Source organism: Bos javanicus, chromosome 9 (assembly GCF_032452875.1).
Source record: "Bos javanicus breed banteng chromosome 9, ARS-OSU_banteng_1.0, whole genome shotgun sequence".
NCBI lineage: Eukaryota > Metazoa > Chordata > Mammalia > Artiodactyla > Bovidae > Bos > Bos javanicus.
Window position 1 is genome coordinate 44,613,759 of NC_083876.1, and position 13,544 is coordinate 44,627,302.

The following is a 13,544-nucleotide window of genomic DNA, read 5'->3' on the forward strand; positions in this document are numbered from 1 at the left end:
TTCTCACTGGGGGAAATCAAGGCGTATGTCATAATAAAGACTTCAAGAACTCTCCTGTATAGCACTGGATGGCACTCTGACCATTTGGACCAGCTGTGTATATAATCATGCACACGATACTCTGAACCTCCAGTTGCCTCTGTAAAATCTCATACCCTTCTTGTTTTTATCCCTGCTGGCACTGCCTAGTTCAGGCATGCATTGCCACCGAGCTAGACATTCAGTAGCATCCTAATGTCTCCCTTCTTCCAGAACTTCTTTTCTACCCTGTTCTTCCCAGCAGCAGATGAGAACTCGTTCAAGATCTTGGAACCTGTTTATTCATGGGAAAGCAACAATGTATAGTTGTTTAATGAATAGCTTTAGAGGTAGGCAGGTTTGAATTTTAACTCCACAATTTTACCAGAGGTATGACATTGATCATGCTTATCAACCTCTCTAAACTTCAGTTCTCTAATTTATAATTTGGAGAAAACTACTAGATCAGATCAGATCAGATCAGTCAGTCGCTCAGTCGTGTCCGACTCTTTGCGACCCCATGAATCATAGCACGCCAGGCCTCCCTGTCCATCACCAACTCCCGGAGTTCACTGAGACTCACGTCCAACGAGTCAGTGATGCCATCCAGCCATCTCATCCTCTGTCGTCCCCTTCTCCTCTTGCCCCCAATCCCTCCCAGCATCAGAGTCTTTTCCAATGAGTCAACTCTTCGCGTGAGGTGGCCCAAGTACTGGAGTTTCAGCTTTAGCATCATTCCTTCCAAGAAATCCCAGGGTTGATCTCCTTCAGAATGGACTGGTTGGATCTCCTTGCAGTTCAAGGAACTCTGAAGAGTCTTCTCCAGTACCACAGTTCAAAAGCATCAATTCTTCGGCGCTCAGCCTTCTTCACACCACAGGAAAAACCATAGCCTTGACTAAACTACTATATATGGTAGTGGTAAAAACTGAGTCATAATGTTTGTGAAGCATGTAGCAGAGTGGTAGGCACAAGTGCTTAATAAATGGTTGCTATTGCATTTATTATTAAGTGGCTTAAATAGCACAGGGATTATCTGCTTGATCATTTAAAGCTTTAGAGCTATCTAGGACAAATTCTTTTATTGCAGTCAATTCTTGTGCTCTGTTCATATCTCCTTTCATTTGGGTCCATTTTAGTGGTTTGTATTTCCTAGAAAATTGTCCATGTGATTGAGATTTTAAAACTTACTAGCATGGGGTTATGTGAAATATTTCTTACAATGACTTTATTCTCCATGTTTGTGTGTCTTTCTTTATCATTTCAAATTTCCAGTATCTGTAACTTCTTTCCTCTTTATAATTAGTTTAGCCAGAACTTTGGTTGAATATGATGGTGGGGGGATTGTTTGTTTTTAGAAAGGAATGGTTCTAGAACTTTTAAGTTGTATCCTTTAATTTTCTAACTCATTGATTTATTTTTATTTTATTTTTTTGTTACCTTAAAGATTTTTGATTAGAATGTTTAATTAATATTTCACTCTTTCTCCTTTACTGATGATCACTTTTTCCAGGCTTCTGCATCAAGCTTCTGGTGGATTCATCCTCTTCCAGCCTGGGGTGCTTGAGCTGAGGGGCTCTTGAAAGAGCTGTATCAGTCAGGACTCGTGATGAACAGCACCTTTATATATATATTTTTAAAAAGAGCTGAGAAGTTCACGTAATTGAAGATCAGTACATGCCGTAAGGCACAGCTTGATCTAGGACTGCTTGTGATATTTCTGTAAACCTGTCTGCCTCTGTCTCTTAGGTGATCTACTTTTCTCTGGTTGTTTTGTTTTCCAGTAGCCTCTCCCACGTGATAGACAAAGATGGTCCTTGCCCCTTCAGGTTTTACACAGCCCTGACAATCCCAGATCTCATGAGATAGCCTCTCCTTCTATTGTTCACCTCGGTTCCTAAAAAAGGATTCTGGTTGCTTGTCCTGGGTTCATAACTACTTTATTGACTGTTACATGTCAAGGAGAATTGATGGAAGAGTCTGCCTATGAAAGTGAATAGGATTAACTTATGTGAAGAATGTAGAAAGGAGTTAACATAATTAGAATATAGACAGGGATATCACTGACATTTTATGACATTTAGTGTAAGCTGCTGGCACCCAGAAATGGTAAAATCTGATCAAGAGAGGGTGAACCCCAGACTTCCTGAGGGTGTGACTCATTTTCCAGACCTAGTCTTGTATCTCGGAGAAGGCAATGGCACCCCACTCCAGTACTCTTGCCTGGAAAATCCCATGGATGGAGGAGCCTGCTAGGCTGCAGTCCATGGGGTCGCTAAAAGTCGGACACGACTGAGCAACTTCACTTTCACTTTTCACTTTCCTGCATTGGAGAAGGAAATGGCAACCCACTCCAGTGTTCTTGCCTGGAGAATCCCAGGGACGGCGGAGCCTGATGGATTGCCGTCTCTGGGGTCGCACAGAGTCGGACTCGACTGAAGCGACTTAGCAGCAGCAGCAGCAGCCTTGTATCTGGGTGTAGAGCATCTTCCCTGGGCCACGTGTACTTCATCCATCACAGTGTGGGCACTGCCCTTCAGCACATGGCACACCCAGTCCCCAACTGTCCCCCGAGCCTGTTCCAGGTACACTCCTGAATCTGTGCTGTGGACTCAATCAGGTCAGCTGCCTTGATGTGTGTGAGTCATTAAACAAACCCCTGGACCAGCCCTGAGCCTCCTTCTGAATGGGTGTCCTGCCCAGCCCTGGATGAATCCCTGGATCTCAGGGAGGGGAGTTCTGATGGCTAGCAGAGGTCACACCTCACCCCCAACCCCAACTCCAGTCTATCAGTGGGGCATCCTAAGATACTGAAAAGAAACAGATGTCAGCTTCAGGTGTTTTTGTCACATTCTAAGAACTTTAATGGCAAAAGGAGAGGAGGACGACAGAGGATGAGATGGTTGGATGGCATCACGGACTCAGTGGACTTGAACTTGAGCAAACTCAGGGAGATAGTGAAGGACAGGGAGGCCTGGCGTGCTGCAGTCCATGGTGTAGCAGAGTCAGACACAACTGAGCAACTAAACAACAACAAGAACTTTAATTCCTGATAGTTTTGGTTTTCTTATTTTTGAAATAGTCTTGTTATCGTTTGGATTTCCTCAGTGATACAAGAGTTATTCAAGAAAGGATATGCATGTGTTTAACTTCCTCCTGGGTGGGTTTTTAGTTAGATTTGGACTTGATGTGCAGATCGCCTCTGTCCTTGCCAGGCTCCTGGTCAGTAGTAGTATGTACACTGAAGAACAGAGCCAGGTCAGGTTAGTGTTCCAGCTTCAAATGAGCTCCCTGGTAATGGCGAGATTTGAGACCAAGGCTTGAGTCTAAGGTCATAGCGAGACTTTCTGCTTCCTTCCCCTTTGATTGGCAGTAACTCGCCCAGTGGGGGAACAAGTTGATTTGCCCTCCTGGGGACAGGCAGAGAAGGTGGAAAGAGACCTGGAAGGGCTTTTGGAAGGCTCCACCTGGTCTGTCACCCACATGCAGCAGGAAGCTCAATGGGGCCCTTCCTACCCTGAGAGCAGAGAGGGACCCACTTTTAATTTTTATTCTTTATTTATTGGCAGAATTAAATTTGGGGCAGTTTATTTTCAAAAAAAATTTTAAAAAACCTATTCAGTTGCTTATTCAGTTAATTTGTTATGTTTTAGATTCCAGTATTTTCATATTTCAGACATTTTTGGTGTGTTTAAAACTACCTTGAAACATTTTGGTCCTGTGTAACATTTTCAAATTATGAAAGCAAAAAATTTCAATAGCTCAGAGAGTGAAAGAATCTACTAGCTAAAAAGTATCTGATGAACTCACCAAACAAGAAGGAAAAGTGAATCCATCTCTTGATGCCCTTTACTTCCTCTGTAGTCACACTGGGCTTTTAATGTTAAAAGATAAGCCTTATGGATTTGGGGATCTCACCAATTGGATTTGACATTTCTCGCCCTTGGGGTTTGTAGGGGTTTGTGGGACCAGGAAGAGAAAGGCACCTCCCTGGGTCAGTATAACGGCATTGTAGTTACAAACATGACCCAAACAAGCTTTTCTTGGAATTTAATGTTTCCTTTTTGGTCTGATCTGATGTACTGGTAATGTTTGTAAATGTTCAGAGAACACTGCAAAATATGGGGCACTTTTTTCTTTCATTTGTGGGGTGTCAGTTCCTAAGTGTGTCCTGTAAAGTACGTGCCTCCATTCTTCTATAGTCTCAATTTCTAGACCTGTTTCCTGGAGCAGCTGCCTCTCACTGTATTTGGCACGACCTGCCTCTAGTTTTTCATGTGATCACCCAGCCCTCTTGGCCCTGGGTCCTGCAGCCTCCCAGATGAACTTTGCCACCTCTTGTCGTCTTTTTTAGGGGTGTGTCCTTGCACCTGGGGAGTCATTTCTGAATTCTGCTACACTTCCAGCAAAGAGAGGGGTCCGGGTGCTTCCCCTTCTGACCTCCAGGATGCTCTCAGCTCCTTACACAGGACTGTACAGAAAACACTGCCAGTCCGTGCTGTGACACCAACCAATTGCCTTGATCATAGTTGCTTTAACCAGCACACTCATATATATATATGAGTGTTAGTGTTATCTGCACATGTTTGTGTGCATATGTATATGTACACATATGTATGTATACACATACATGTACACACACACACCTACATATATACATCCTCGTGTGTGTATAATTTGCAGCTAAAATTCCTCCAGGTTTGTGGGATGTAGGTAGCACTATCCCTGGTTTCACTCAAATGGTACCCGTGCCACAGTCTCCCAGCTGGAAGTCCCTCTGTCATTGGACTGCCTGCCTGCCCCATTCTCTGAGGCCCACTCCACCCTATCCTGGGAGTGGCTTTCCCTCTATTTGTTCTCCTAGAGCTTTTATCTTTATGCATGTGATTCATCTTTTTAATCCTGTATTGCCCATCGTGATGTTCTGTGTTGTTTTTCAGTCGCTCAGTCGTGTCTGACTCTTTTGTGACCTTCCCATGGACTGTAGCCTACCAGGTTCCACTGTCCATGGGATTTTCCAGGCAAGAATACTGGAGTGATTGCCATTTCCTTCTCCAGGGGATCTTCCACGTCTCCTGCTTTGGCAGGTGTATTCTTTACCACTGAGCCACCACAGAAGCCCTATGTTCATTATATACTTTATCTATTTAATAAGTAACTTATGCATCCTCTTTATTCATATACGTAAGACTTGTGCTTGTGAAAGGACTTGAGATAGTTAGTGGATTGATGTGAGGACAACTTGAAAAAAATTCTGGAAACAGTCAAGGTAAAGGCATCTCCAGCTCCCAAACTGAGCAACACTTTGCCAGGTAGCTGTGTTTTCTTTTTATTAAATTATGGTAAGAACATTTAACACGAATTCTGATCTCTTAATGGCATTTAATGTGTATAATATAGTATTGTTAACACAGTGTTGTACAGCAGGATTTAGTTGTCTTGCATAACTGAAACTTCCCTTTCAAGGTTTCTAATAGTTAAGGCAAAATGGAATGTGAATTGGATTTCTTAGCTTTGAGCAACTATTCTTAGAAAAATGTGTTCAGACTCATCCATAGCTATAAAATCTAAACTCGTGATCCTCTTTAAAAAGCTCAGCTGCTGGTGTCATTTCATGGGCTTCTGAGTTTCAGTGATTTTAATAATACCCTGGAGTATGAGTTTGGATACTGAGACTCCTGCCGGACAAGAGTAATTTAATTCTCCTCACCCTGCTTCTTTATCATCATACAATTGCTCAAGTTTTTCTTTTCATTATCCTTATACCTCTTCTTCCTTTCCCCCAAATGTGTTCTAATTTTCAGACCAAGAAGTCAGACTGTTAAATCCATAAATGACCAAGAAGTCATTATTGGTATTCTTTGGGACCCTAAATTTCACAAACCCCTTAACAGAAGTTTTACCTGCACCTTCATGAAGAGGACCTGCTCATATTATAAAGATGCACATTATGATAGAACTTAGACTGTTAAGAACTTGAACATTGTTTGCATCTGGATATTGGAAGGGTGTCGTCTTTAAACATTGCTCTAGTTAAAGTAATTGACTAACATTTGTGGGTGACATATTGGATATAATGAGCCTGGTTATTTGGTAGCGTTGTTATGACTGTTCTGATGGTTTTCCGAACATTTCATATGAGAAAAGCCAGTGTGCCTGCTTTGGTGTGAGATGGATTCTGTGGCAGCAGTTGTGATTGTACCGAGAGACGCCAAGCAGCATAGAATTCACGGGTGAGCACAGTTCACCTTTGCAGGGAAAATTGACTAAGGATCTATGACTCCTGGATCCACTGTGGTCCTCCTAGAGCCAGGGTCAGGCCTAGGTGCAGCCTCATCCAAACACAAATCAGAAGGACTAGGGGAATGAAGGCTGCAGGGCTTCTTCCCCAGAGGACCCCCAGTAGAAAGGGCCCTTCTAGGACTCTCAGTCTGCTGGGTCTCAGGGTGGGAGCCCTCAGGAGCTTGAACGTTCTGCTGAGACCCTTCTAGTAACCAACCATCTGACCAAGATGTGAGCGTGGGCTTACCCATCTTCTCTCTCCCCACTCCCATTCCTCCCCTCTGTCCCAGCCCTGCTCCTTTTTGAGACAGGCCATTCTACATGGACTTGTCTCTCACCAGACTACTGCCTGAGCCTCCTAACCAGCTTCCCTGTTTCCACTTTAGCTCCCCCATTGTCTGTTCTCCACCCAGAGCAAGAGGAGCCCTTTTAAAAGGTAAACGAGTAGCAGGCCAGGAGTCAGCCTCGGGCACTGTTACAGTGACTGAAAGAACATAACTCTGGCTTCAGTGCTGTTGCTAACTCACTGAGTGACCTTGGCCAGGTGACCTTATTACCACCTGCCTCCACTTTCGTGTCTGTAAGACTGCACACCCAGGGTGACATGGAGCCAGCAGTAAATGCGGCTTGAGATGCTCAGGCTCCCACCTCCCACAGAGATGGTGGGGACAGACATTGCCGACAGGTGACCCAGCAGAGACAAAGACTGGGAGAGGAGCTCAGTGGACTGAGGCCAGGGACAGGAGGGAAGGTCATGTCAAAAGGTCCAGTTTACTTCACCCATGAAATCAGGTAATGCTTTTGCCTCCTTGGTGGCTCAGACGATAAAGAATCCGTCTGCGATGCAGGAGACCTGGGTTTGATCCCTGGGTCTGTAAGATCCCTGGAGAAGGAAATGGCAACCCACTCCAGTATTCTTGCTTGGAAAATCCCATGGACAGGGGAGCCTGGTGGGCTACAGTCCATGGGGTTGCAAAGAGTCAGACATGACTGAGTGACTAACACACCCACCCACCCCTCAACTCCCCCCCCCCCTCAGAATGCTACACACACACTACACCCCCCGCAGAGTACCAACACACACACACACACACACACCACCGCACCACACCACACCCCCACTCCCACCCCACCCCGGAGTGCTGCCCCTCCTGGCTTTGCAGCTGTCCATCGATTTTGTAACTAAAAAGCAAAAAGTATCTTTGTGGACACTTCCTAATGAGATAGAGTGGGGTCAGCAAACTTCCTGTAAAGGGCCACATAGGAAATATTTTAGATGATGTGAGTCACCCAGGTCACTGTTAGGTTTTCCACCCTTGCCTGCACCCAGCTGTTAAAAATATAAAACCTATTCTAGGCTCGAGTACCATAGGAAAGCAGGCCATGGTGAGGTTTGCCAATCCCTCATGATAGGTGGTTGGAGTTGTATTTCTGTGGGACTCAGTTTTATTTTCTGTTTGAATGAAATGAGAAATGTGACATGTAACCGTTTTATTTCTCCTGAATTGATCCTCTTGCAAAACTCCTGTTAATCACTGTAGTCATACCTCATACTCTTTCCCGCTTGTTTTCAAGCACATTATAAACCTTGAGTTTTAGAGCAGCTTTCTCGCAGCACAGAATCGTGGTTCTCCAGCATGGGGTCATTGCTTTGTGTAGGAGAGCCCATTTAAAGACCATTTTGAGCTGGGTGGGCCTTTAAGTCTGCATGGACTCTAGCAATAATGCATCTTTTGTGTGCCATTCCGAATATAGTAAGGTGTTCATTTCCTGAAGTTTTCTCCTATCAAAACGGTTTGCCTTTGCATAGACATTTGATTCAACCTTCAGTTGGGCTGATACATTTATTCATGCTTCATTTCTAATAGCCAGATGTGAATTATTATGAAGCCTGGATTTTATAGTATTATAAACTTTCTGACTGCTTAGTTATAAACAGGCTAAGCTTGGATACAACTGATCTGTTGTAGAAACTGTCACTTCCTCTGCCAGCATCTCCTGACCTCCTGAGGCTACCTCTTGCTTTTCTTCCAAACCATTATTGTCAATAAACTTACTCAGTGCCACCCACTTTCCAATTTTTTTTTTTTTTAATACTCTATAGTTTCAACATTTAGCAAAGTTCTCAAGTTGACAAGAGTAGTAGGTCTTGGAAAAATTGTCAAAAACAAAATTGATAAGCTGGTGCCTGGGTATCTCTGGCTTGGTTAGATAGTACCTGGGTATCTCTAGCTTGTATCTCTAGCTTGGTTTCTTTATATCTGATATTTGGGGATCACTGGCTGCTGAGAAGCCAGGAGCCTTGGCCTGGGGTGAGTGCCCTTTCTTGACAGCACGTGATCTGAGCAGTGGAATAGTGTGTTCATTGAGAACAGATTCAAGAACTGGCTCTGCCACTTTCCAGCTGCGCAATGTTTGTCACCTTTTGAACTACTCTAAGACTTGGGCACCTGATGTGAAGAGCTGACTCATTTGAAAAGACCTGACACTGGGAAAGATTGAGGGCAGGAGGAGAAGGGGACGACAGAGGATGAGGTGGTTGGGTGGCATCACCGACTCAATGGACATGGCTTTGGGTGGACTCCGGGAGTTGGTGATGGACAGGGAGGCCTGGCCTGCTGCGGTTCATGGGGTCGCAAAGAGTCGGACACGACTGAGCGGCTGAACTGAACTGAAGACTCAGTCTCCCCATCCAGAAAGTTGGGCTGAAAAAGAACCTTCTCCATTGGAATATGAGTTCTAAATGAGTTAATACTTGGTTGGTACAGAGTGCCGTGTGAGTATTACTGTTATTTATTGAGGGAAAGTATGCTTTTGCTGATACATTTTTTCCAAAATCTTTTTTCCTGCTTTTATTGAGATACAGTTGATGTACAGCACTGTGTAAGTTTAAGGTGTACAGCATAATGATTTGATCTGCTTGTATCTTAGTTGACATCCATCAACTCATTCAGATAGGAAAAGAAAGAAGAAAAAAGTTTTTTTTCCTTGGGATGAGAATTCAGGATTTTATTCTAACAACATTTATATCTTTTAAAGCAATGTCAGTTATAGTCATCATGTTGTACATGACATACCTAGTAGTTATCTTATAACTGGAAGTTTGTGCATTTTGACCACCTTCATTCAGTTCCCACTTGCCTTATCTCCTTCCTGCCTCTAGTAACCACAAATCTGATTTTTCTATGAGTTTGTGGATTTTGGTTTTGTTTTACATTAGTCCACATATGAGTGAGATCATGCAGTATTTGTCTTTCTCCGTTAGACTTAATGTCCTCAAGTTCCATCCGTGTTATCACAAATGGCAGGATTTCCCACTTTTCTTATGACTGGATTACACTTGTCTGTATGTCGTCCACATTTTCTTTATTCATTCGTCTGTCAGGGGACACTTTGGCCATTTCCATGTTGTGACTGTTGTAAATAATGCTGCTGTCAACTTGAGGGTGCAGATGCCTCCTCAACATAATGTTTTTGTCTCCTCAGGATATAGTCCCAGGAGTGAAATTGCTGAACCTTGCTGGTAATATTAATGGATAACACTGCATGTGGAAAATCTTATATCTGACATGCTTTGTTCATTTAAATTTTCTCTCCAGGCTTTCGTGGAGGCCCAGAACAAGATTACCGTGCCGTTTCTTGAGCAGTGTCCTATTAGAGGTTTATACAAAGAGAGAATGACTGAATTGTATGACTATCCCAAGTATAGCTGCCACTTCAAGAAAGGGAAAAGGTATGTGAACTTGCTTTCATTTCATTTTCTTTTTGCTTTCCTTAAATTTTACAGTACAAATTCCAAACAACTTACCAGTTTATAAACATTATAAAATCAATTCATTTCTATGCTTGACTATGAAAATAGTATTTTTTTTTTGGTCTGTTGTCCACATTCTTAAAAGAAGGACTAAGAAATTTGGCAGAGATGTGTCCTAGGATGAAACTAGACTGTAGGAAGTAGTTGTTATCTTGTGGCTAGTAATTGGTGAGATAGCATGATTCATAGACAGCAGTGGGGATTTATTTGCCTCTAAAATTAATCCTCTTTGGCTTATGCTACATGAAAAGACTTTATTAGATGCCTTTCTTCCATCCAAGAATGGCAGTAGGCCAAGAGGGAGCACCCATTAATTCACCTCTCTTGTTCCTCTCCTTCTGACACTCACTTAAAACATAGCCTCTTGTTCGCCTTTTAAGTCTTTTTGGAACCACTACCACAGATTCACTTTAGAAATTATTAGACTCCCCCGACACAGAAATCAGCAAAGTATGCTCTGCATGCCAAGCCTCGCCCACCTCCTACTTTGCAAATGAAGTTTAAATGGCACACAGCCATGGTCATTTGCTTGTGTGTTATTCATGGCTGCTTTATACCACAACTGCAGGATTGAGTCTGTATGGTGCCCAAAGCCTAAATAATTTGCAGTCTTGCTCATTACAGAAAAAGTTTGCCCGCCCCTTGCCCTAGGAGCATGACTAAGGAAGGGAACTGGTACATTTTAGCAAATCTGCTGTCTTCTCCATTGAAAAGAAAAAGTTACTGCTTTACTGAATATCGGTTTTCATTTTAGCATATAAAGCAGACTTTATTTAGCTGATGTGCAGAATCACAGTGAATTGTTTTAATACCTAAAGCAATTCAAGTAACAAATTCTAGGTACAGGGAGCTGGTGGGACCTTCCACTGTAGTCCCCTGGCACAGCCTATGTGCAATTGTAGCTTTGTATGTTGTTTTTCCTTTTGTTTTTATGTGTTTGGTTTTACTCCACAACTAAATAAAGACCGTCTCTGTCCCCCAGGTATTTCTATTTTTACAATACAGGTTTGCAGAACCAACGAGTATTATATGTACAGGATTCTTTAGAGGGTGAAGCCAGAGTGTTCCTCGACCCCAACACACTCTCCGATGATGGCACAGTGGCACTCCGAGGTGAGGGCTCCGTAGCCAGGCCTGCGGGAGTCCTGGGGCCCGCGCTGACAGCTCTGATGTGGGTGCAGTCGTCCCACCCTTGAGAGACCAGACAGAGTGTGAACCATATTGTGAAACAGAAGCACATGCAATGTCGGGAAAGCTGATTTCGGCACAGTATATTTAGAACACACGAGTGGTCACACCTTCTGACAGCATGAAGCAGAACTAGAGAATAATTCACACTGGACCTAAATTAGCTTCTAGGGCTTCTGGGATCTTGAAGTATCACCACCACTTTCTGTAGCATCTCTGCGACCTACCTGTATTTGGAAAAAAAATTAATTCTCTTCCTAAAGAAATTTAAGTTGTACAAAGAATGTTTTAACTGTACATGTAAAACAGGAAAGAATATGAAGTCTACTTCCTTGATAAGAAAAACTGATGAGTTTTAAAATTTAGTTGATTGTTATGATGTTAGGATTAAAAGTATAAAACACAATCTTGTAGAAATTAGACAACTTGATCCTTTGTCCCCTGAGGATGAATAAGTTTTGCTATATGCAAAAATATGTATTCAGCTGCTGTATGTCTCCTAAGTAACTTCCCCCAAAATAAACTCCAGAGTCAATAAGATTACTCCAGTTTTGTGCCATAAACACCCAACTTTAGGGTAAGAATATTGTCTATACACTGTATCTATCTATGATTTAAAAATTGCACACTCTGAGAATCATCACCGACTAGTATTCTAGATGTTTAGTTGAGTTGGCTCAGCATATTCTATTTTTGAAAAAGCACAAGTGTAGATTCAGCCCTACAAAATTGAGCAGTTGGAACTCTGAAGTCCTGTAATCGATTAGATGGAAATTAAAGAGCCCTGTTTCAGCAGATGTGTGCAAAGACCCCTTTATAAAGTCAGTTAGTCATTTAGTGCTTCCTCTTCCTCTCCCCGACTAGGCTGTATATGTAAATGATGATCCTTAGTCTAATTAGTACTGAGAGTAATCATAATCAGTATTGGAAATAAGACGCCAGCAAGTTTATTGTGAGTATTCTTTGTTAAATTTGATCTTAGAGTTGTGAAAGAATTTAATACACTGATACTGTGCAGTAATATACTCTAAATAGAAACTCACTTCATTTTAACCAAAGTCTATCTTGCAACTCACCCAGAAGGACTTCATTATAACAGGCTCTTGTTTCTCACTTCAATAATACATTCCAAAAACTTTTTTCTGTAATGTTTGTCACATACAGGCCCCGATGGATAACATGGTAAATTAGACATGGAACTTGGTCTCAGTCTTTGAGTTTTCTGAAGACCATATTATTGGAGAAGGAAATGGCAACCCACTCCAGTATTCTTGCCTGGAGAATTCCATGGACAGAGGGGCCTGGCAAGTACAGTCCATGGGGTTGCAAAGAGTTGGACACGACTGAGCTGAAACTCCAGTACTTTGGCCACCTCATGCGAAGAGTTGACTTATTGGAAAAGACTCTGATGCTGGGAGGGATTGGGGGCAGGAGGAGAAGGGAACGACAGAGGATGAGATGGCTGGATGGCATCACTGACTTGAAGGATGTGTGTTTGAGTGAACTCCGGGAGTTGGTGATGGACAGGGAGGCCTGGCATGCTGCAATTCATGGGGTCGCTAAGAGTTGGACACGACTGAGCAACTGAACTGAACTGAGCAACTAACACAACAACAGACATTCAGATTCTTTTCATAGTGTATGATTTTTTTAAAATATACATTTTAAAGTCAAAATATTTTATTTGCATTTTCCCTGAAATTTTTTAAATTATATATAACTTATGCAGACAAAAAGAAATGAATATTTACTCCATTACTTTCTTGACCCTTTTCTGTATTTATATACATATGAGCCTGGATGCTTTATAGGAATTATAAATGATTAATAAATAGGTTTTATGAAATTTTAACTTTATTTTTCACTCATAGAAGTTCCTTTCAAAATAGTAGGAAACCTCTGAAAGTAGTTTGGTTTCTTAGGATGATTTTCAGCCTCCAGTGAAGGTTAGCAGACATCATAAGAGGATATCTCTGGTGCCTGGTGCCAAATATTACACATTCTTTATGATCATAAAAGCCAATGGAAACATAAATATTGGTCAGGAAGCATCCCACAGTGGTTAGGACGTTCAGTCTGTGACAGCCCCAGAGAGTGGGGCGTGGTGCGCTCGTTCATCTGCGGTGTTGCTTGCCTTATTTTTCACTGTCACTTTTGAAATATGCACTGCGTGAGTCTTCACTGCAAACCCTCGGGCTTCATTTACCTGGGCTTTTGGTTGTCAGATGGTGTGAATGTTAAT

General features: G+C 42.5%; 1 protein-coding gene across 1 annotated transcript in view; it reads left to right on the plus strand.

Moving 5' to 3' along the window:
- PREP (prolyl endopeptidase) overlaps positions 1 to 13,544 on the plus strand; it is a 132,570-nt gene that overhangs the window by 16,430 nt on the left and 102,596 nt on the right. The window contains exons 3-4 of the mRNA XM_061427708.1: positions 9,900 to 10,033; positions 11,097 to 11,227. Coding sequence (XP_061283692.1) covers positions 9,900 to 10,033; positions 11,097 to 11,227 — 265 coding nt within the window. The remainder of the gene's footprint in view (positions 1 to 9,899; positions 10,034 to 11,096; positions 11,228 to 13,544) is intronic.